Raw genomic sequence first — 23,483 nt, 5'->3', positions numbered from 1 at the left:
ACGGTAGCCAGAGACGTGAGCGTGAATGACGTGGCTCACAATTTAAAAATGATGATGATGATGATGATGCCTAGTGGCTTCCCCTTTGTAATGGGGTGGCGTTGCACAGCGGCCTTAGTCGCAACGCTACTGTACAATCACCTCTCAAAAAAAAAAAAGTCAAAATAAACAGCAAATACTTTTACGAAATTTTTGTGCTAGTCTGACTTCTTTGTTCGCATGTCTTCCCAGATTGTTCTCTGCTCTTTTCCTACCAACATTCTAACCTCCTTTTACTAACCTCTACTGCTGCCCAGTTCACTTTTCCGCTGATCTTAAGGGGGGCTCACTGGTCTTAAACCAAAAAAGTTTATTTTTGCAGTTATGATGATGAAAATTTGGGGGCACATGTAGTTTTTCATTCCTATTGTAGATATAAAATTTGTTTTTGAGTAAAATGATTATATTCAAATTTATTTGGATTTTTATAATCAATTTTTTGACAGCCTTTGTAAAAAAAAACTGCTGGAGGGCAATGAGAAAAACCGGTTTTGCCTTCCAGGCCTAAACTTTAAATGGTCGTAACTTCTGCTACAGACCAGATAGAACGATACTGTTAGTCTTATTGCACTCTTTGATTTGTGCACAGTTCACTGGTTCCCTGTTTAACTGCATCCCTTCAGCAGTTTTTTTACAAAGGCTGTAAAAAAATTGAATATAAAAATCCAAATAAATTTGAATATAATCATTTTACTCAAAAACAAATTTTATATCTACAATAAGAATGAGAAACTACATGTGCCCCCCAATTTTTATTAAAATAACTGTAAAAATAAAGTTTTTGATCAAAGACCCATGTGCCCCCAGCCAAGGGCCTCCGGAAGCTGGATGGCTCCATCACTGAGGACTGGATGCATACTTTTGCACTCCGTCACAATACGCCGCATGGTTTCTGGCTCATTTCCGCAGCCTGCGTATAGTTCTTCCTGTACCGGCTCTCGGATAAGCGTTTTTGTCCGCAAGCAACCTGCTTGGGCTTCAAAAAGCAATGCACTCCCTTTGGTATTATCGAAGAATTTTTCCCTTTGATCTCCTGCTTCCCGATCCTGTAGATATCTGAGCACTTCTTCGCATCCATCCTCTTTTTCCAGGTCGTTGTCTCTGTTTCTTTCACTTCATTTTTTATTGCCTTGGTCGTTTCCCCTGCACTTCCAGGTTTCATATACTTTGTCCTGAGCCTTCTGGTTCTTTCCCTCCATTGTGTGTCCACGCTTTTCATGTAAAGATACCGTGACACTTTGGCCGCCCATCTCTGATCATCCATATTTCGAAGTCGTTCTTCAAAACATATTTTGCTCTGTGCTTCTCTCACTTCGAAGGATGCCCATCCCATGTCTCCCTGCACTGCCTCATTTGTTGTTTTACTGTGTGCTCCTAATGCCAATCGACCTACGGCCCTCTGATTTACTTCTAGCCCTGATTGAATCTCTGATTTGACACACACTACTGCGTTTTAAAAGGTGAGTGCTGGTAGCATTACTCCCTTCCAGATTCCTCTCACTACTTCATATCTGTTATATCCCCACAGTGCTCTGTGCTTCATGATAGAGGCGTTTATTTATTTATTTATTTATTTAAACATACTGCCAATCCCTCACGGGATTCTCGCAGAAAGGGCATATACACAGTACATGTCAGAGTTTTTCAAGCACTGTGGGGTTACACAATCGGTGGACTGCAGTACACATTATACTCTCTTCATTGAATAAGTATTAACAAGGAACGCATGCATTTTTCATATGTAACATACCGTACATGCTTTGATAATACAGGTTACAACATTCCTCTGCATACGGGATTACTGATTAATGCTCTTCATTACAAATCTTTTCAAAAATTCGTGATTTCGTGAAAAGATGATACACAAATGAGTTGATACACACATTCACTTGAGTGATAACAAGTAATAGTCACATCGCGTTAATTTTCATTTCTACCAGTCTTAAAAACTCTGTTAAACTCTTGGTACCAGTTATTGAGTTGCCTAGAGAATTCCATTCCCTTATTGCTAATGAAAAGAAAGCATACTTGAAACAGTCTACATTGAACCGGTATTCTGTTAGCCTTTGGGGATGTTTTAGTCTGGTTAGCCTTGTACGATCAACGGATATATACTTTGAGGCCTCTAAATTTAGGTGACCGTGAATTAGTTGAAACAAAAATTTTAATCTGGCTATCTTGATTCTATTATCGAGGGTGAATAGGCCAGCTTGTTTTAATAGCTGTGTCGGAGAGTCGCTCATTTTATGTCGGTTAAAGATAAACCTTACCGCTTTTCTTTGGACACCTTCCAACTTATTGATTAATTCTTCTGCCTTTCTTCTTAAATGCTCTTCATGAGTTTTTAGATACGCCTGACCTTCGTCCATTGAGCGCTTGCGTAGTGCCACCTGCTGAACACAAAGCGTACTCCGCACTCCTCTCCTGCTCTTTGCTCAACCAGCTGGTTCTGGCGGCATGTGAACAAAGCACTAAACGTACTTCGCGCTCCTTCCCTGCTCTTTGCTCTACCGGCTGATTCTGGCGGCATGCGAACAAAGCACTAAATGTACTCCGCGCTCCGTCCCTGCTCTTTGCTCTACCAGCCGGTTCTGGCGGCGTGCGAACAAAGCACTAAACGTACTCCACACTCCTTCCCTGCTCTCTGCTCTACCGGCTGGTTCTGGCGGCATGCGAACAAAGCACTAAATGTACTCTGCGCTCCTCTGCTCTTGCTGTTCCGCGATGTCGCCATTATGCTCTGTGGTTTTGTTGTTCAGTTGTGTTCCGACCTTTGTTTGTGTTCCTGGAGTGCGCCGTACGATGGGCGGCTAGTACGTGAGCTACACAGCTGGTTTTAAAGTGAAGGCAGTGGAGCATGCGTTGATGCACATGAAAACCGTGTGGCTGGGCAGCAGTTCAGTGTTGACTCAGTGTGCGTGTGAGACGTTTTTGGGCGATGAACAGGGATCCCCATGTGTTTCGTGGCCCCAAAGAAGAGAAGTTTCCAGGTGTGGGAAAAAAAAAAAGTTTTAGAGTGCCTTGACGGCGCGGAAGATGGTGCGCTGCGGGCCGACAACGAATGTGAAGCCGCAAGCGACTTGACTGAGGACAGCTCCACGGCAAGTAGGGGGCCACTAGCATGTTGGGAATAACGAATAAATTTAATTACCTACATGCTTTTACAAAAATGGTAAGGCTCTGATAGCGCCTTGTCTTAGCAGCTTTATTGTATGAAATTTCAACTTTTAAAAATCCGTTGAAAATTTTTTTCGCATAACAAACCCTCCCCCAAAATTCATGACAAATTTTGTAGAAAGAAAAAGTGGGTTCATTACGTGAGTAAGTACAATATTTAGTATACACGTTACTGTCTGCTTTTACTGTCCTGCACTTGCTGCAATTTGAGTTTTGTGTTCTCTTGTATCCCTCCTCACTGTACTGCCATCTTGGCGCTGTGGAAGCCAACTAAATAAAAAAAAAACAGAAATACGCAGAATAATCAGCGTGCCATTTCAGCAGTCAAACGAAAAAAGCAGCACTTGCTGGCCTGTAGTCGAACACGGAGGTCCATGTATTCAGTAACATTTTATTGGGGGATTTAACGTGCCAAAGCCGCACCTGGGCTCGTTGTGGAGGGCTCTGGGTCAATCGTGACCACCTGGGGATATTTAACTCTTTCGGGACCGCTCCATAGGCCATCGATCACATATGATCGATGGTTTCGCGAGCCTCCAGAATAAAAATTTTCGCTCGATGGAACACCTAGCGACATCTAGGAGATAGTTTGAAAACTGGAGTTTTCTCTTTTGTGAAGTTTCTTTTTTTATCGCCAGGCGGCAACGGACCAGATATTTTATTCTGACGGGCAGTGGTTTCGAATGTAAACAAACATGGCGTCATCCTCGGGCGAGCGCGATAAGAAATCCGCCTCGTCTCGTCCCACATATCTTCGCCTTCTACTGTGGATTTTAACAATGAGAGTGGCAGTGAAGAGTCGGAATGCGGCTTTAGAGATCGGATTTCAGCTCGAGTGAGGATTCGGGTGTCGATCAGCCTGGAACATCAAATCGCACTTGAAGGTGGGTGTTGGTTTCGGTTTCAATTGGCTCTGGAGTAGGTATGTGCGCTCGAAATATGTTCTGGCTGGTTTATATTTGTTCGCTAGGGTGTTAACTACCTATGGTGGTGATTTCCTGCCACCAGCGCAGAAACAGATCAAGTTTTCGCCGAGACGAGAGCCCGGCGTGTACCTGGGCAACGACGTAGCCATGGCCCTAGTGCCAAAGAGATCACACACAAAACAGAGAACCAATTACACCTAGCCGCATCAAACTTTCACCATGAAGAAACAAAGCATTGTGTTAGATTTTGTATATCCTGAAATAATTTTATTTATTTTTAATATTTGTATATTTACGCTTTTTTCTATCTTTTTGTGTAGTTTTTTTACGAAGTTCTTACTTTAAGATTTTTTCATGGTTTTATCGTCAATGTTGAAGTAAAACTTGGTATTGTATGTCAAAGAGCATATAATTAGCTGCATTTTGGTATATGCTAAGGCAGGATGGTGCCTTTGCTTTATGTAATAAAAAATTTGTACCGAGACCTCCCTTTTTCATCACTTTTTTCCGGCAGTCCCGAAAGAGTTAATGTGCACCCAAATCAGAGCACATGGGTGCTTCACAGTTTGCCTCAATCGGAAAAACAGCCACCGGGGCTGGGGTTGAACCCGCCCAGTCCTCAGGCTCAGCAGCACAAGTTAGCCGCTGCACCACCACAGCGGCAAGTGCAAAACAAGTGCAAAAGCAAAAAATTTGGAACACCAGTGCAAAAAGCGAAAGGCGTCTACATACCCCAACTTGACGAGGTATTTGACTTTGTTCTCCTCCCTGACCCTCGGCATGTACTTCTGTGCCTCAAACTTGTTGTTGTGCTCCAGGCAGACATCCACAAAGGGCTGAAGGCAAGCAGGTTGTAGGGAAAATGGGGATCAGTGGGTTGACTTGGATCGATAAAGCGACGCAAGTTATATTTACAAAATTGTGGCTTTTCACAGCAACGCGCAGAGCTTTTTAATGAACATTCATAACAAACTTTCATTTTTAAACGGCATGCATGCGTGTTCGACTTTGAACAAAAGTGTGAAACCAGGAGCCATTGAAAACTACCCAAACAAAGTTTGTTACATGGTACTTCGCGCCTGTTTTTAGCAATTTAAACGGGTTTGTTTCTTTGTATGTGACCATGATAATGTAATCTCGCACCTCCTATTAAGGTTCGTTTCAAAACAGAAGGCATTTTCGAAAATTGCAGCTAAGATTTTTTTCCAACTTTTTTTGTCTTCTCGTAAATACCTCATATTTAAAAAAAAAATAGTTTAGCCCCTTTAGATGGAAAAACAAGGAGAAAAATAATGAAGTTCACACTAACGCACAAGACTTGAAGGTAGCAAAGGTCTGTGCAACCTTTATGACCATCGCGAAGGTTGAGCCCACGATTGCAGCCAATTTGCTTCTTCTTCGCTGCCGAAACGAGCTTTACTCCATCACTGCTGCTAATAAGTGTGCACTTCTTTCATTTTTTGGAAGTGATAATCATTGGACATCACCTTGGAGGGGCATGCACTATGACGCTACATTGTCGTTAACGCTGGAGTATTTTTTTTAGCAATCTTGGCCAATCTCCCTACATGGGTATGCTTGGCTTGGCAAATGTGCGCAGGGAACGCTGGGCGGTCATTGTGAGGCACTCACACACGAGTGCTAGGCATTTGCTTGTTTTTGTTTACTGCCGGGCGGTCACCGCGAGGTCTGTGTTCACGTGTGCACGCTCATGTGAGCACTCTCGCAATTTCTCGGTATATTTAACCGCGGACACGAAAAATTACGATTTCCTAAGCCGCTTCGCTGTTAAAAAAACCCTCAGCTTGTCAGGAAACGCGATTTGGCTCGTAGGCAGTCCTGAATTCTACCGTGATGTGGTCCAAGAAATATTTTGAGGCAACCGCGGGTTAGGTGGAGTTATCTATTGCCGTTTGATTCCAAAAGTTCAAAAAGAAGAGCCAAGCTCGTCAAGCTTGTACTTGTGAAAAGGAAAGGCCAAAATAAAACGAAACAGAACAACAAGCACTGCGAGCTTGTCCAGCACTTCTGCACTGCACAAAAGTGGGTGTTGTGTGTCGTGTAATGACCTGTATTTTTAATTAATTACTAAACGGCACCTAATTTAAAGCTTTTTTTTGAAATGTGAAGTGGGTCCATATGCCACAAATGTTTTTATTTTTCTGTCACGCAATGTGTTAAGAAAAGATAGCATGCATTGCCATGAAATGTCCCGATACTTTGCATCAAAATTAACAGCGATCTATCACAACGCTTGACACAGAACGACCGAGCAGCTGTGGTTATATACACTACCTCATATCCGATAGGCGACTTTTTCGACTTGGAGAACTTTTCCAGTTCCATCCAGATCTGCTTTTCTGCCAGGACCTTGATTTTTAGCCACCAAAACCTAAAGGAAAAAAATCCACTATGTACTCTCAACAGCAAATCACCGAAGCATGCCCACCTCTGTACATGAGACTAAAAATCAAGCATTGTACATTTGAGTAAAAATAAAGGTACCCTGAAAAGGGAGATAACAGAAAAACTGATCAGGAGAAACTGTAATACCGTAAAACCTTGGTATAACAAACTTTAACATTATGAAATACTTGATATAACAAAGTGACAAAGTATAAGCACAACGTAATGCCCATTGGGAGACATGTATGTTTAACCTCAATATAGCGAGGCAAGTACTTGCGTAATTTGTGTAATCACAGGAGTACTGTGAGACAGAAAACAAAAAACACAGCGTGCTGTTCCTCTAATTGAGTGAAATGGTGGTTCTAAAAGGCACAACGGTGTGTGCATTGTTTTCTGTTATTTCTTCACGTATCACCAAGAAAATTTATTGGTGGTGTATCATGCGTGGTCACTGAATGCGAGTTCCACACCCAAACAGCACAACAATGCTTAATTAAGCAGCACAGAGTACTGCGCAAAACAGAACTGAACAAAAGAATTGTACAAAAAGAACTGTAAAAAGAACTGTAAAAAGAAAAGAAAAGAACTGAAAAAAAGAACTGTACAAAAATAAAACACCTGGAAAAAAAAAAAAACAACTATTGCCTGAATTTTGTATATCTAGCCTTCCTGCACCTCTGCAATGTTGTGCAAAAAGCCGACTTTAAAAACCCGTGCCAAAACGTCAATTACAAATATGCCACGTGGCAAAGCCACTTTTTTGCATCGTTGACGGGGTTTGACAAAAGGAAGAAAGAAGAGCGGGAGAAGAAAGAAGGCGGCCAAATTTTTTAAAGCAAAGCTTTGTACCTCTAGCAGCCAACGGTTCTTTTGTGGCATGCAGGACAAGAAATTCGCAAAGTGGCTGGGGAGGGTGAGGATGGTTATCGCTCACCGAGCAAACTGTAGATGGCGTGGCGAATGTACCCAGCGTTACCCACACGCTACCGCCAGCGGGCGCATCGGCATGGCTGGCTTTGTCGTCTACTTTAGCGACGGTCGTTTTGCGCCTGTTTAGGCGCAGCTTCGCATCCACTGCACGCTTCCTTCACACGGCTTGATTAAATTGTTCGACAGCACCTCCTGGGTAACCTGGACACGACGGAATTAAGCGGTCGCACGGCAAAGATATGTTAAAGATTGGTTTGCAGGGCACGAAAACAAAATGTAGAGACCACATAGTACAGCCATCCGGTCACTAGACAAGCACTACTTGTTGTGCGCTGCTTGCCACGAATGGGACTCCGTTTTCTGAATAGGTGAATACCGATTCGGTTGTTTTAACAGGTATTACAAAAGATGAAAGGAGCAACTGGTTCTGATAAATGGCGATTATAACAGTTCCCTCAGCTTTCTCGCAATTCTCAAACTTACTAAACTAAGTAGTTTAAACCGGTATAAATGGGAATCACAAAGCTCAAGTGCCGAATTGTTTCGGCGTCCACGCTTGTGCCGCGCAGTGGTGTAGCCCCAAGCTACCACATCAGGATGGCTAGGTTCCGCTGTTTCACCCTTCGAAAGACGCTCCCCGCCGTTTTCTTTCAGCCGGCGCATGACAGGGCTACAGTGGCAACGTCCGCCGCTCTAGCCCAGCCGTGGCCAACGCTTCTGCGAATTCTAGGCAATGGCAGGCAGAATCTCTGGTTTCACTCTTTGTAGATCCACATGTGCGACTTCAGGTGATGTCACATGGGCAATTGTTGTAGGTGCTGCTTCCAATTTTGCTTTCCAACCCCCTACACAGCGTCAACTGGAGCCAATTTTTGCACTGTTGACAAGATTTCACAAAAAAGGGGAAAAGAAGAGTGGGAGGGGAGAGAGTTTCAATAAGGCTTCGCAGATCCCTGAAGTGCTCTTCGTGCGGGCTATTGCGAACCACTGCTCCAGGGCATTCTTGAATTTTGGCGGCAGCATTACGCACAGCCGCCTCTGGAGCGGACCCCATCTGTCACCGCCTTAGCCTGCTACAAGTGACGATTTTTGGAGAACATAGCTTCGAAGCAACAGCAAGCCTATGTGGCACGTGAAACTTCAAAGGTTTGGTGTTTTATAGTGCCCCCAGTGATTTTATGGCAGAAAGCGATGCTTTATTCATTGAGAAATTAATCATGATGCTTTACTCATTGAGAAATTAATCAATTTATGTTAAAATTTTGATTCTCCCGCCAAATCGTGTGTTTCATAATGCCTGCCATGACGTCACATGTACGGATCTCCCAGCGAACTTCTAGTGCGGTGTTCAGCCTGCAGCGGACTGCGGGGCCTTGCTTACCGTCATTCCTCCTAGATGGCGCCGCCATACTGCTCCACACCGCTATTCAATTTTGCTTTGTTTTTGGCCGTATTTGCACCTGGCTTGTTTTGGCTACGGTAGGTAGTATTCATTTTGTGAAACATGAGGTATGTTCAACAAATAGAGTCACGTAAGACAGTGTCACTTAGCCAATCAGCCAGTGTTGTCTGAGACAACCCCAAAGCGCTGCACTGCCGTGCAGCTAAAAAAAAGCATGGTGCACGCAGTACCAACAGTGGTACACACTGGTACTAGCATGTTTATGTGTACTTTCCCAACATATAAAGCGACTGGATAAACAGATGAGTAGCAGACATTTGCGGGCAGTCTTCTGCTCCCACTGCGTGTTTGGAATACGCTGGGCAGAGTGTCCGTGACTTTTGTGTTTTCGCACTGTAATTCTGCCAGGCATGTCATTTCGCACGATCAACTTAACAATGACAATCGACAAGTCCTAGCCATGGTTTTATGTAGCAGGGCCACACTTGCGTTATCAGGTGCTCTAGAGGCTCCAGAGCATGTTTTAAGTGGCACAATGCATCTGCTACTAAGCTAGTGCCATAGAAAGTGATTAAAAAATTGGAACAAAACCCAACAGATGTCGAGCCACTTCCTCCCAAATCAGCAATGGTTATCCCAGGTATCATGAAAGAAACACAAAAAAAATGGCTGCAGCTTCGCTCAGCTAATCCTGGATATGCGAAGCAAAAGTTTGCATTAGCCTGGTTAAGCCTTGGTTTCACTTGACTAACCTTTGTTTTTGCTGTAATTTATAAACTATTCGTCCAAAGCCTGCCTTTTCCGGCATTTTGCAAGCAGAGCGGCTCGCTCTTCCTCAGTATCCGACGCTAGCTTCGTGCGCTCGGCATTCCGGACCCTCTACAGCAAAGCAGCTCTTCAGGTGATATCCACAGGCCAGACGCCGCTTGCCGACAACGGCTCAAAGCCTCTAGCTCTTGTGCAACGCTCAAGAGAAAACGGCCCGGGCTCGCTCTCATCCATGGCCAAGCTCGCACGCAAGCGGCAAGTAACGTGGTCAGGCGGTGACCCGGCTGTGGAGCATGCACGCGCCAAGCTTGCAGCAGTGGCGGCTAGCGAACTTGTTGGCAGAGCTCGGCCCGGCGAGTAACGTGATGCATTGCCAAGGGTACGTAGCAGCTGCGGTCAAATGAAGGTCAAATTTTTTGTGATGGCGAAACTGCTCGACGAGATTAGTAAAGCTCTGCTTAAAAAAGAGACCTGCCTCCCCCGCACAAGACAAATAGGGAGTTGTAACGCCTCATTCTACGTGGCCTTTGCTGCTAATCTACCACAGCGGGCGATAAAAAGTGGGAACAGAACTCCACTGATCGGGAGCCACTCTGCCCCCAAACATACAGTATTTTCGCGCGTATAACCCACACCAAACATTCGAAAATTTCAGTGGCAAAGTAGGGGTGCGGATAATACGTGCGGTTTTTCCTTTAGCGCAGCTTCCCGGCAATGCGCGCTGTGCCGTGAAGCTCCCCCGCAGTAACCCTGCCTAAGCCTTTCATGGCGGCGATTGCGCAAAATATAAAAAGGACAAGGCGTGAAGGGATGGAAAGCGATTCCAGGTGAGACGGTGCAAAAAGCTTCAAAAAATTCGCATCATAAACAACATGGATGGAACCGAAGATGACCTTGTGTACAACAGTGAGGACTGCAACTCAAGTGATAGCTCTAGTGAGAGCAGTGACACTGAGTGAAGTGTGACTTTCGCCTTGCAGTCACTGTATTCTATTTGCTAGATGTAAGCTTTTTCTGCCTACATAAGTTGCTTGAGCAGTAGCTTTGGTGCAGCCTTTCCTGTATCAAATGTGCATGCAATACGTGAGGATATTTCTTCCTTTTCAAGCGGGCCGAAAGTGGGGGTGCGGATTATATGCAGGGGCGGCTTATACGCGCGAAAATACGTAGGCGGGGTAATGCGAGACAGGAAGAGGGGGACGGGCCTTTTGTCGGGCACCCGGAAGTCCTTGCAGAGCTCCTCGGCCAGCTTCATCTCGCCAATCTCCATGAGGCGCTGCATGGTCTCCTGCACGGACAGGTCCAGGAACTGGTCGTGGAACTTGTCGTTGAGCTTCAGCTGGTACTTCATCAGCCGCAGCTGGTCCTCCGTTTGCTGCAGTGCAAATGGGGCTGTGAGGACTCCACATCACAGCCACATCAAGACGGCTGCCGTAAAGATACAACCACAGCTTCCCACTATTGTTCATTGAGTCCTTTTGTTTTGTTGTCCCTGTAGGACGGAGACATACATGCAGGCAATTTTTTTTCCTGCAGGGTATAATAGCCAATCTCAACGCTATTGTAATATCTTAGAAGAGGTTCCTTTCTAGGTACAAGTTGTCAGAAAAAAAGTTGGAGGCAGGAAATCTCCTAATGCTCGCTATACAGGCAAAGCACGGTTATAACATCCAAGTGTGCCTGTTAAAAGATGACCAGGCTAGCCTACCTACTGGGTGATATGGTGAACAGCATTAAGCGAGTCACCACGAATGCTTTGAAAGTTACAAACTTTCGGCAGCAGCTGTCGTCACTGTTTTATGTTGTACAGGTGCTGTTAGAGCTACCAAATAAGCTGGGGTGCTGGGTGCGCAATCGTGCTCTGTCGCTGATGGCTGCGTGCCCATCGACACTTGTACACACATTACTTCGATTGGGAGCTCCAAACTCCGGCAATTTGAATGGCAACTCTCTGGAGGCGAACTGCGGTGAGAATTTCTGCCCCTTGAAAACCATATCTTCGTATAGCCCGCCTAAAAAAAAGTGCAAGATGGAAAATATGACACCTGAAATATGTGCATGCATGCCGCCAGCAACTTGTGGAAATCAGCAATTTTGCACCAGAGTTTGAGAAGAGCACAGCCATTACGGCAAAGCTGAAGGGACGTAGCTAACCAGCGAGTCGCCAGCCAGCGCACTAAACTCCCCGCCGGCCAGAATATCACTTCCGCCTCAAGGCTGATTGCCCAATCCGCAGACAGGGGCAACGTCGACTTCTATGGGGCTATTTTAAATGCTTCACACTGGTTAACAAAGCATTTCACGGGGCTACCAGTCATGATTTGGTGGTACGCAGTGCCCGTTCAAAATAAATTTGGCCAGGGTGAAACTTCGTTGCAGTCGCAAATTACTCCACAACGCCGGCATTGTTTGTTTTTCAAACAAGAATATTGTGAGGTAGACTAACCTTTTGAAGGAAGCAAAACTGGGCAAGCGTTCCAACTTCCTTAGCAAGCCCGAAATGGAACCACAGGAAGAAGCGATCTCGAGACACATGACAAAAAGGGGGACAACGTAACGTATAGGCAACTCAATAATGTGTTACACAAAAATGCCTCGAGAACTTCCCTGCAGAACTATGCTCAGTGGACTGCAGTAATGTCTACACAGAATCAGATGAAAACAAATCTTACAGAATATTTATATTTTCATAAAGATATACAGCAAGCACTCCATCAAGGAGACCAAAAACATCTCAACGTAAGGATACCATGGATTTCACAAGAATTATATGGCCGCATCAAGCAAAAAAAGAGGCTATATTAATTCTTCATTACACTGAGAGATGTCAACACCATAAAAGAAATTAAAAAAAAACAAATGAAGAAACCAATTATACTGCATACAAACTGCAAGAAACCATTTTTATGAAAAACAATTCGAATCACTTGATCAACCTGATCAACTGTAGAGAAAGATTCACTCGCTGGACGCGAATCCCACACATAAAATACCTGTTGATAAAGTCACATGTAAGGGGGTTGAGTGCCTGGTTGTTGGCTCACTAATGTTTTAAAGGAGCCATGAAGAGAAAATGCAAGTTGGTTTTATTTGAAAGATTTCGTGTTTTATAGTGCCCCCAGCGCTTGTCCGGATACAAACGGTGCTTTATTCACTGAGAAATTAAACAATTTAGGTTAAAATTTTGATTTTCCCGCTCAATCGTGCGTTTTCGTGGTCCCAAGTGACATCACGGGAACCGACCGCTCTGCAGCCTAGAGTACCGTCATTCACGCATCCGCCGTACAGGGTAGAGACACGTAACGCTGGCGCCGCCATGTTGGGTTGCTGGCTCGCCGCCGAAGCAAGTCATTGTGTCAAAACCGCGCTAAAATTATCGCCGCAACGCGGTTTACTGAAGAAGTTTGAATCATATTGTCTGTTTCGCGTTGCTAGATCTCGTGGGAAACGAAAAGAATAACGCGTTGAGCCCGTTGGCCCAATTGCGGCGGCACGGGACCGTTCAAAGGTTGTCTCCACCCTGTACAGCGGTGTTGGTTTGTTCCCGCGTTTCTTTACGTTCCGTAACCTAGATGGCGTCACCATACCGTGGCAAGCGTTTGGTTTGTTTTTGCCCGCATTTAAACCTGGCTTGTTTTTGTTCTGGGAGAAAATATTCGTTCCCTGAAACAGTGCTCGCTCGACAAATGGGGTCACGTAAGACACCGTTGCTTGCGTCAATCGGCCAGTGTCGTCTGAGACAACCCCAAGCCCCGTAGTGCTGTGCAGCTAAACTAAAGCATGCTGTGCGCAGTACGAACAGCAGAACGCATCAGTACTTCTATGTTTACATGTGCTTTCGTAACTTCCACGGTTTGTCCCATCATTCTTTTGCTTTGTAAAGAATGTGCCCTAAATTTAAGCGCAAATCGCTCGTTCGTCTAGTTTGTAAGTTCTACCTAATTTGCGTATGCTTCTGCCAGCCTCCGCCAATCGCAGAGCTTAGCCCATGTGACGACATAGGTTCTGTTGCGGGAAATGAGCTGGTGGGTCGCATGACCATTCCCGTTTTTCCTAATTATGTAGCTTATTTGAGCGAAGTTTACGTTAAAAGTGGTGTCAGTATGATTCTAACGAGACAATCTTTTGAATGAACCAAACTTGTGTTTTCTCTTCATGGCTCCTTTAAGTGCAGAGCACCTTAGGGGCTCACCTTGCCATCGTACCTCGCTCACTGGACCCAAGCAGAGCCACACAGCGTTCTGTTGTAGCGGCTGTCATCGCGGCATAACCCAGAGGCTTCGAAAGCCAAGCGGTTTATATAGTCTTACATAAGCGTTCGAAACTCGTGAACCGGTGGCGCTTGTCATACATCTCCCTGTTGTTTAGCGCGAAGAACACTGTAGGTACATCTGAGGCAAAATATACGTAATTAACCGGCAGCACCCGCGCTCATTTAGTTAGGAACGCTCGATGGGTTGGTTTTTACAATAAGCGCAAAAAAGTGGCAGTGCAACACCGGCACGTGTGGGAGGAAAAGCTAGCACAAAAAGAACAGAAATCCCGCTGGCGCAGTTTCAGGCAGGGTGCATGCAAGCACTGCGAAAGTGGGAAATTTGAAATGAGTTGGGTGGTAGCAGTGAACGGATAACGGCGCTACAGCCCATTATATTGAATCACTGCTCTGCACTTCCGACAGCTTTCACATTAAGTGGAACTGATTTAATTTTTTAACATGTTCTTCCCTCCTGAATCTAACCCTGTCATGAACAAGCTCCATTTTTACTTACAGAGATGCTCTAAAACTGTATTTCTAGATCTTCTTTGTGAAAGCGAAATCATATCTGTGCTTTCAGACATTATCAATAGTTGCTGTCGTGATACAACAGCATTCAGGTTCAGCCTGTTTGGCACGTTATTGACACAACCGCAACTCCTCTTATTTATTATACTATAGACTCCTGTTAATATGAACTTTATTAAGCCAAAATCTTGGATTTGCTGAACAACATGAATATGTTTGTTGGCTTTCCGCAGACTCAATGCAAACAAAAAATTCCATTTAAGACGAACCACCTCAACTGTATGCTTCTGCTAAGACGAACTTTTGCATTGGCTGCCACCCCTGATGCTTGGCAGGGCATTCATGCGATTGAAGAGAAAAAAAAAAAACAATAATGAAGGAAGCTGACACCAACGCGTAAGACTTGAAGGTCACAAAGCTGTACGCAACCTTCACGACCATCATGATGGTTTAAGCCCGAGATTGCAGCCGATTTGCTTTGTCTTTGCTGCCGCAATGACCTTTACTCCATTATCGTTGCTATAAGTCTGAGCTTCCCTCATTTTTTTGGAAGTGATAATCATAGGACGTCACCTTGGAGGGGCATACTACGCTATGACATGTCTTTCTTGTTCTGAGCAAGGGTTGTCACGATTACGGTGAATGCTGGAGTCTTTATCATTCGAAGAAAGTCTTGCCATGATTACGGCAAATATTGGAGTTATTTTTGGCCAATCCTGGCCAATCTCCCTAAGAGGGTATATGCCTGGCTTGACAAATGTGCACCAAGGACGCTGGGCAGTTGCCGCGAGGCACGCACCCACAGGTGCTTGGCATTTTCTTGATACTGTTGTAACTGTGGTCACGCAAAATAACGCTTTGCTAAACAGCGATGGTGCAAAGCGAACCTGCGTCTCCAATGCTGCGAAGGAGACAGCGAGAGAAACAATAAAGAAAGACCCACGGCTGAAGCTGCCACCTCTGCCACGTGACCCCCCCAACCACGGAGTCAGCAATAAAGCACAAGCAAAATAACTGAAAAAGCAAGGTCCGATGCACATCGGCATTGGGGGGGGAGGGAGGGAGGGAGAGAGAGAGAGAGAGAGAGAGAGAGAGAGAGAGAGAGAGAGAGAGAGAGAGAGAGAGAGAGAGAGAGAGAGAGAGAGAGAGAGAGAGAGAGAGAGAGAGAGAGAGAGAGAGAGAGAGAGAGAGAGAGAGAGAGAGAGAGAGAGAGAGAGGGTAAAAAGAATCCAATGACAGACTTCCCTCATCATCATCAACAGCCTGTCTACGCCCACTGCAGGGCAAAAGCCCTGAAAACGTACGTGCAGGGCAAAAGCCCTGACAATAGAGAATGTACCGGTACGTTAGTGACACTGCGGAGGGGAAATGCAAAAATGTACCGGTACGTCAGTGACAGCGAAAGGGTTAATAGGAGGTACACCTTGGAGCTTAGCCAGAAGAGGGAAGGATCACACTTTGGTCACCAGCACTGTGCACCTTGGGAGCATTTTCAAACTGCAGTGCGAAAGACCCGGGACAGAGAACGAGTCACTCTTTGCCCAAGGTCTTCGGCACTACAGTTTGAAAGTTATGAACTAGTGAGCTAAAATTTCCACAGTACCTAGTAGGATACACCGTGGCCAAAACGCTCCCCACACTCACCACAGCACAGAAGTCGTTGCTGCCTTTCTTGCTGCCTTGCCTGTACTTGGCCGCCGCTGCCTGCAGGCACGCGATCCGCTGCTCGGGGCGCTGGAACAGTCACCAGTGGTCATGTTTCTCTCGCCATGCGCTAGGCATGTTCTTAAAAATGCACAGAAAATTAGCCGCACATACAGCTTACAGGGCGACATCACATATGAGGCGTTTTTTTCCGAAATGAGCCAGATCCAGAAACCGAAACTCAGCCGGGTAAAACTGCAGTGACAAGAAAAACTCGGCAACTTTCCCCTAAAAAAGGGGGTAGCAAGCAAATAGGTGAGATAACTCCCTGAAAATGTGCACGCAGGTGGTAGCTCATGTCGAAAATGAGCCACATCCTACTGTTTCACGGATCAAAATGAGCCAAATCCATTACCCCATGGGAGTTTGCTTTTTGCTTGACGGTTCAGACTGTTTCATGGGTGTTTTCGGAAGTTTTTTTTCTTTTTGCTTTTCGGAGATGGCTTATCATGAATTCAGACGGCAATTAGGAGATCGGCGAAAGATCTGCCCCCAGATGTCAACAGGAGAGTGAACGGAAGAAGTGAACGAAATGAAATTGAGAGACGTGAAACAATGATTTCATCTCGTCCCTCCATCCCTAAGAAACAACTCTCATAATAGTTATTTTTTTAACTCCGATATTTACCATTTTATTACTTCACTCAACAGCCGCCGCTTACAAGCCCTGGTTTGTGAGAGTACAAACGAGTTCATTAAAGGAGCACTGACGAAAATTTTATGTTACACTTTTATTGCTTTTATCGATGCTTAAAGGGCTGGTGAAGAGCTTTTCAAAAAAAATTTGTTGGGGGCGTTACCTTATGGTTTTCTCGAAGCTGAATTCGAAAAACATGTTTATTTTATGTGTAAATACACCCAAACCATCTTTTTTCGTCAAAACAAACGACCCCTGCCCGCGGGCGCGGTGAGAGCCCTAGCTGCCTTTCGCGATTGGCTGGCGGCAGATTACGTCATTTTCGGAAGTGCCGGCGCTGCGGTGACCGCTCGGCCTGAAGATCTCACTCTGTTCCCGTTCAGATACGGGCCAGAAGGTCCTCTGGTGAATGGAGTGCTCACACAATCTTTCCTTAGAATGGAGAGCCTGAGGGAAGTATAAACGCAACCGGTACGCTCGCGGCGAGCTTTAGAAAGGGGTTCTCCCCCGACGACTCATGGCCGACTTGTTTCTCGGGTGCAGAGAAGTTGCGCAGATATTGATTCGCCGCTTTCACTACCAGCGCTAGTCACGATTCCTAGCACAATTTTTCAACCCACCATCATCCCCATCCTGGAATGTGGAACTTTGTTTTTACATTTGGACAGGCGGCAACAAGCTCTGTGCAGCGGCCTGCGATGCGCACGGGCAGCGCGGCCGCCGCCGGTTGCCGCGTCGCGCAGAGGTGCTGGTGCCGGATCGCTGCTCGGCCGGTCAGCGGAACGTGGCATTGCTGCACATACGCATGTTTTAGAATAGGGGAGCCGAACGTTGGTCGCCCCCCAAAAGTCATAGGAACCCAAGCGCAGCTCACGCTGGTCCCCAACGAGCTTTAGAACGCCTTCCCCAACAGCTCCAGCCGGCTCAGGTTGCACGGAGTCGCTGCTGATGTTGGGAACTCTAGGCTTAGCACCAGGGGAGATAGTTGGTCACCGCTATCTCTACAATTGCGAATGACTATCCTTAACACAGTTTTTCACCACACTATCATCCCCTTTCTCGCATGTGGAACCTTATTCCTACGTTGATAGCCAATCTAGCGATCGGTGCTGTGGTCATTCTTGCGTGCAGGTAACGCCATCCATCGGCCTCTCGCCGCATCTCGTGCTCGGGCAGGTTCGTTTGGTGCCGTCGACGAACCTCCGCAACCGGTCGGCGCTCCGCATCGCGATACAAATTCGACCACCTCTTTCGAAATCACTTTGTATGACAATCCCTAGCACAATTTTTCACCACACTATTATCCTCTCTTGCACGTTTACCTTGCTTTTCGCGACGGCCTTGATTCTGGACGGCAGCGAAGAGCGCGCGGTCGCTGTCGCGACATGCGCGGTGCGAGCCGTTTCGTGCGCCGTACGGGCATGCACGACCGGCGAGTGTGCGGAGCCGTTTCGTGCGCCGTACGGGCATGCACGACCGGCGAGTGTGTGGAGCGCTTCTGCGCGCAGAAAACACTTCATGCTTTCCGCTTGCTTGATTTCTTCTTAAAATCTAGCTATTCAGCTAAGCTGTCGTCACAGCCAACAACGTTGATCGGGAAAACGAGCAAGAAGTTCGGGAAGCCCAGAGCGCTGTGGTCCCAAAAATTTTCTAATTCCCTTATAATAATGGATTAGGAACTTGGGGTACCTCCTTATTTGTTTGAGCCCGTCGCTTCGCGTATGAAGCACAGAGCACCCGACGACACGGCTGGCCCCGCGACTACTCGTGAAGGCAATGTACTAGCCACGGGCGCTCGGGTAGGAAATCTCTGGTATAGGAGTCGCTTTAGGGTATCACACAGTAGCATTACGGTTAAACATCGACGCGGAGGCAACTCTAGAGAATGATGATGAATAAAGTGCAGATTACACGCCTGCTTAATTCCAAACTTCGCCCAGAAAACTGGGACACAGCGAAGCTGCGGCGCGCGGCGCTGGCCGTCTTCCGAATATGACGCTACTTCCGGTCACTGCCTCTCGGTTTCTCGCTCTTCCGGCGATGCGGCAGGGAGCAGTGGGCGGGGCGTAGGGCCAACTTTAACGACGAATACCGCTGTCCCCAAGCTAAAAATGACGAAAAAAACTTTGCAGGCATAAACTGACCAATGTAATAATTGTAAAAAGCAGAGTTTTGCCTGGTTTTAAAAGTGCTTCAGTAGCCCTTTAATGGTCTGGCCAACCTGAAACAGCACTTCAAATACTTCAGCGCGCAATAGTTAATTACATTGAACGGCCTGAAAATCGTTTGTTTCAAATTCCCACGCTTTCATCCCGAACGGCGCATATGACACTCCCTGCCTGACCTCACCGCTTTGTGCGGACGTGACCGGCACCCGCTTGAGAGGGTGTTGCGCCCGCTCGCCGCTCGTGGGGCCGCGCGCGTGAAGTGACGTCACGAGTTTTTGACGAGCGCTGTCGCGTCACTTCTTTTTCCTCTCCTGGAGTGATGACACGCTGATGTCCATTTGCTGAGTGCCGCTCTGCACGCTGCTCCGTCAGCGCATTAAATGAGATCCAATTGAACTATGTTCTTCGCGTCGCAGGCCGCTCATATTTCAGCCAGGGTATTCTGTTGAGTGAAGGAAGCAAACTGTGCAATAATATTAACGCTGAAAATTGGTGTCAGTGCTCCTTTAAGGTGAAGAACAAGATATAAGCAGCGTTCTCATGAAGCGTTATGGAAATTCATGGCAACGCAATTGGCGATGAGATGTTTGAGTGGTGCCCCCTGGCTCTGACGTCGGCTTAGGGACTCGCGCCGCTGTCGTCTGCTACGCTCTGGTCGTGAGAGGCAGCAGTGCCTGTGCTAGAAATCGACCGCTTTGATGCTTTAAGGCATTAGAGAGCGTATTTCTAGATATTCAGTTATTTTTGCCAGCTTTTCACACCTCTGAATAATTTCAAGCTGTGTCCCCAACAAGTTTGCAACACTTTAGGGGAGAGAGAACAACTTTCGTAAGAGCATCGGTCAGAAGGTCGTGCGTAACTCGTTCTTTCTAGCTTATTCGCGAGGTTCAGCGCTCATAGCTCCTCGATAAGTACTCAAAAAGAGTGGGCTCTTCTACAGTACTTTTGAGATGCTCTTATGAAGACTGAACAGTCTAATGCTATGTACAAAGCACAGGGCCCGTACACGCGCATCGCACAGCAGGAAATAAAGCGGCTCTCTTCTATTTCTTCCGTTTTCGTTGACTTGTGACAACTGAATGTTTTTTTTTGTTTTTTTTTTCTGTGCGTGACGCATTATTATTTTTGCGCCGTTACAAATGTCGCCTTAGTGGGCTTGGGGATGTCTGGGAGGCTCACGGAGATCATGTGGATTTTTTCTCCTGGCTGCATGTCATACATTCCCTTCTTCACAAATTGGCTTTCCTTATGGCTGCGTGCAAGAAGGTGCATATCCTCACCGTGCGTTGTTTATTCACATGTAAATACATTGAGGAGGTTTGTGCTACGTCACCGCGACCGCGCCCCAGACAACGTTATCTGAGTACTCGAAGGCGGCTTTTGTGCTCCGAATAACCATCGTTATAATAACGAACGGACTCTCAACCCGAACAATTAGGAAAGTATTACGGTGTTCAAGGCGTGATACACTCGTTGCCGAACGCAATAAATAATATACGTGCATATATTTCAAGAATCGAAACCGATGATGATTCCCAGGGAGCCCTTTATTGTTTTCCAACCTTTCCAGTCGTAAAGAACAAATTCTGGACTTCCCGGGATGGCGTTCCATAAATTAAAGAAAATTACTCTTGCTCTGTGGTCCTCGACTGAGGACCCGGCTTACTAGTCAGCTCCTTCTCTTAGGTGCAATTTTCCTATAAAGTATATCTAATTATTGGGAAGATATGGCTGTGGGAAATCCACTGAACAAGCATAGCGTTACTGTATCTCTACCGTAGACGTGTCTCCTTTTGCTCAATAAACCTCCATACTGTTTAGAAGCCTAGTATAAAACCAGCACGCGCCTGTACACACAGTATGTTATTGGTAACTCAACCTACAGTTTTTGCAGCCCATAGTGCATGTCCGCATACTTTCATACCCTGACAACGTAAAGAGATGTGAAAACTGTTTACTTGAAATATGATTACTGGGAATCGTGATATCTTCTGCCAAAGCTGACAGCCCACAAGGCCTGGAATTTGTTTTGGCCTTGTATTCTCGTTGTTGTAGTTTCACTTGTATCTGGCTGTTTTCTTTGTTTGAAAGATTGCTCGATACAGAATCTAATGCCTAGCTCCGACACATCGCGCTCTGCACAGGACCAGCTTCGCAAGGAATGGGACGACGCCGGCAATGTTTCTTCCGTAGCGGTATCCAAAACTACATTTTAACTGACGCATTGAGCTAGTGTATGCGATTTTAATTCTGATATTAGGATAAAAAACTCTGCACACGCAATATCTGGTGCGGACAAGCATCAGACGTCAATCGAGTGCAAAGAAATAGCAGGGAGAGCGAGCCCGAGTGAAGCAGACGACAAATGCAAGAATCCCTAAGCCGACGTCACGGAGGAGCGCTTCGAAGCGCCGCCCGTGGTCGCGCTCACCGCCAATAAAGAGCTTTCTTACTTCGCGAGTGCCTTCAGGCGTGCCCAAGGATATTATCCTAGCGAAGAATTCGAAAAGAGCTGCTAATGGTGCAAAGGCGACTCACCTGCTCTCCATGTTTTACTGTTCTTGAAGCCCTGTTCTTATGTTTATTGCCTTTTCTGCTAAAGCTCAATTGCGCCATTCTTAATAGTCAATTTAAATAAAGTTTTCATAAGAGTGCTGCATCAACTTGAGTGTTCCAATTCAATGCGAGCCAAATCCAAAGTTATCATCTTAACATTGCTCAAATTTACGGCATAATTTTTTAATACTTGTGGACATAAACTTTCGCTTGCTGACGTGTAAAATGCATCATATAATAACTTTGACGGCACTGCATTTAGGTCCGGTAACAAACTTCCGCTTGTTTCTCAAATTTGCGTTACAGGCTCGTTTCTAAAAACAACAACAACAACAAAAAACACATCATATGGTTGAGCGAAAGCATGCCTCATGAAGTCGCCATGCAAAATTGCACTAAAAATCCAAATATCGAAAGCAATCATGGTTAAGTATCCTATGACCTTTCCACATGTGGCTACAATGGTTAGAGCCCCTAGCTTTCTGCGATTCCGCAATTTTGCAAAAAATCGCGGAATTGAAGTGTTTTCGCGGAATTCCAAAAAAACCGTTAAAAGTGCGGCGCTACGTCTCCAAAACGATATATTCGGTGAAATGTGGCAGAAAAGTGGTATTTTCTATTAGCAATAGCAAAATACTTTCTATTAATTGTCTGCAACGTTTTTATTGTTGAAAATTTAAATTTGTATCTGTGTATTCCTACCTTATCAGATAATAAAAGTGGCTAGGTGGTGCAGCCTACACCCTAATCAAGGGGCGTTGCCATAGCCACAGAAAGAGAACATTGCACACGACAAGGCCAGTCAGATTGCAAACAAATGAAGGATGCAATGAGTAAAGCGGCTAGCAAGGCGCTAGTATACTTGGAGAACTCTGACACTTGGAAGTTCTTCAAGAGTGTGAGGTGCTTGGATCCCCAGCAAGTTGGGTGTCTCTCAGAGAAGAGATCAGAGTTTGGGGCCGTTCCTGGATTTATAGCCCTAGCTGCTGAATGGCAAGTATCTGAAGTCTGCCCAAGACCTCAAGTCTAGTGACTAGTGGCACAATTTCTTTCTAAACAAGAAAAGCCAGGTGAAGATTTTGATGTCCTGGCTTTCTGGGCTGCGATGGAACACCTGACTCCCAACACTTTCTTCCATTGCCCTTAAATACCTGTCGGTGCCAATCAACTCTGTTGACGCAGAAAAGTCATTCAGTCGCTATGGTGACATCGTGCCTCACAAGCACCATTCTCTTGGTGAAAAAAGCACAAAGCATCACCAGATGCTCACCCACAACAGCTTCCTAAAGTTGTAAATAAAATATAGCATGTCAGAAGTCTGAAGTGTCTAATAAATGAACTGTTACATGTACCTTATGCCATTTCAATGTTGTCGCGGAATTTTGCAGATTCCCCTATCTAGAATCGCAGAATTTGAAATGTTTCATCGCAAAAAGTGAAGGGCCCTAACAATGGTACCTCAAGCTTTTCGGTTAATTCTGCCCTCGTAGTCAAATTCACGCACCAGGTACGAATTTTATAATGTGACGTGGACTTGAAAAAACACAAATGAGGCGACATTTTTTTACCACCAGGCACTACTGCCACAGTGGCTTTCAGCTATCCCATTCGTCTTGCACCCATAACTTGCACCGCCTCCAATCTGCCGGCATCAGCTGCAGAGCCCACCCTTCCCCCTTGGGGCACCCACCGAGGTCCTGTAGCTCTCCATGATACGGCACTCGGCCACGCCAGCGTAGTTGTCCTCCTGGTCGTGCAGGCTCTCCAGCTTGTGCAGGTCTCGCTCCTTGCACACCTGGATGGGGAGGGGAATTCGACACGCCTCTCTCTCTCACTCCCCCGCACCACTCGCAATATGAAAAAGCCAACTATAGGCAGGAAGAAAATCACTTACGTCAGGTGCACACAAAAAAGCAATCCACACTGCGAAGGGCGAGCTCAAGCGACAATAAGCACTGACCTCAATGCAGCGCAAGGAGAGCCT

The 23,483-nt window shown here is 45.9% G+C and overlaps 1 protein-coding gene across 1 annotated transcript in view; it reads right to left on the bottom strand.

Moving 5' to 3' along the window:
- Positions 1–23,483, bottom strand: part of Vps16a (vacuolar protein sorting 16) — an 83,175-nt gene that overhangs the window by 4,126 nt on the left and 55,566 nt on the right. Inside the window, 5 exon segments of the mRNA XM_077682211.1 lie at positions 4,875–4,978; positions 6,438–6,534; positions 10,857–11,026; positions 16,079–16,168; positions 23,190–23,294. Of these exon segments, the coding sequence (XP_077538337.1) occupies positions 4,875–4,978; positions 6,438–6,534; positions 10,857–11,026; positions 16,079–16,168; positions 23,190–23,294 (566 nt within the window).

The sequence above is a fragment of the Haemaphysalis longicornis genome, unplaced genomic scaffold, assembly GCF_048455015.1.
Source record: "Haemaphysalis longicornis isolate Haplotype H1 unplaced genomic scaffold, Haemaphysalis longicornis Haplotype H1 scaffold_80, whole genome shotgun sequence".
NCBI lineage: Eukaryota > Metazoa > Arthropoda > Arachnida > Ixodida > Ixodidae > Haemaphysalis > Haemaphysalis longicornis.
The sequence above is the reverse complement of the archived record's forward strand: the minus strand, read 5'-3'. Positions and strand labels throughout refer to the sequence as shown.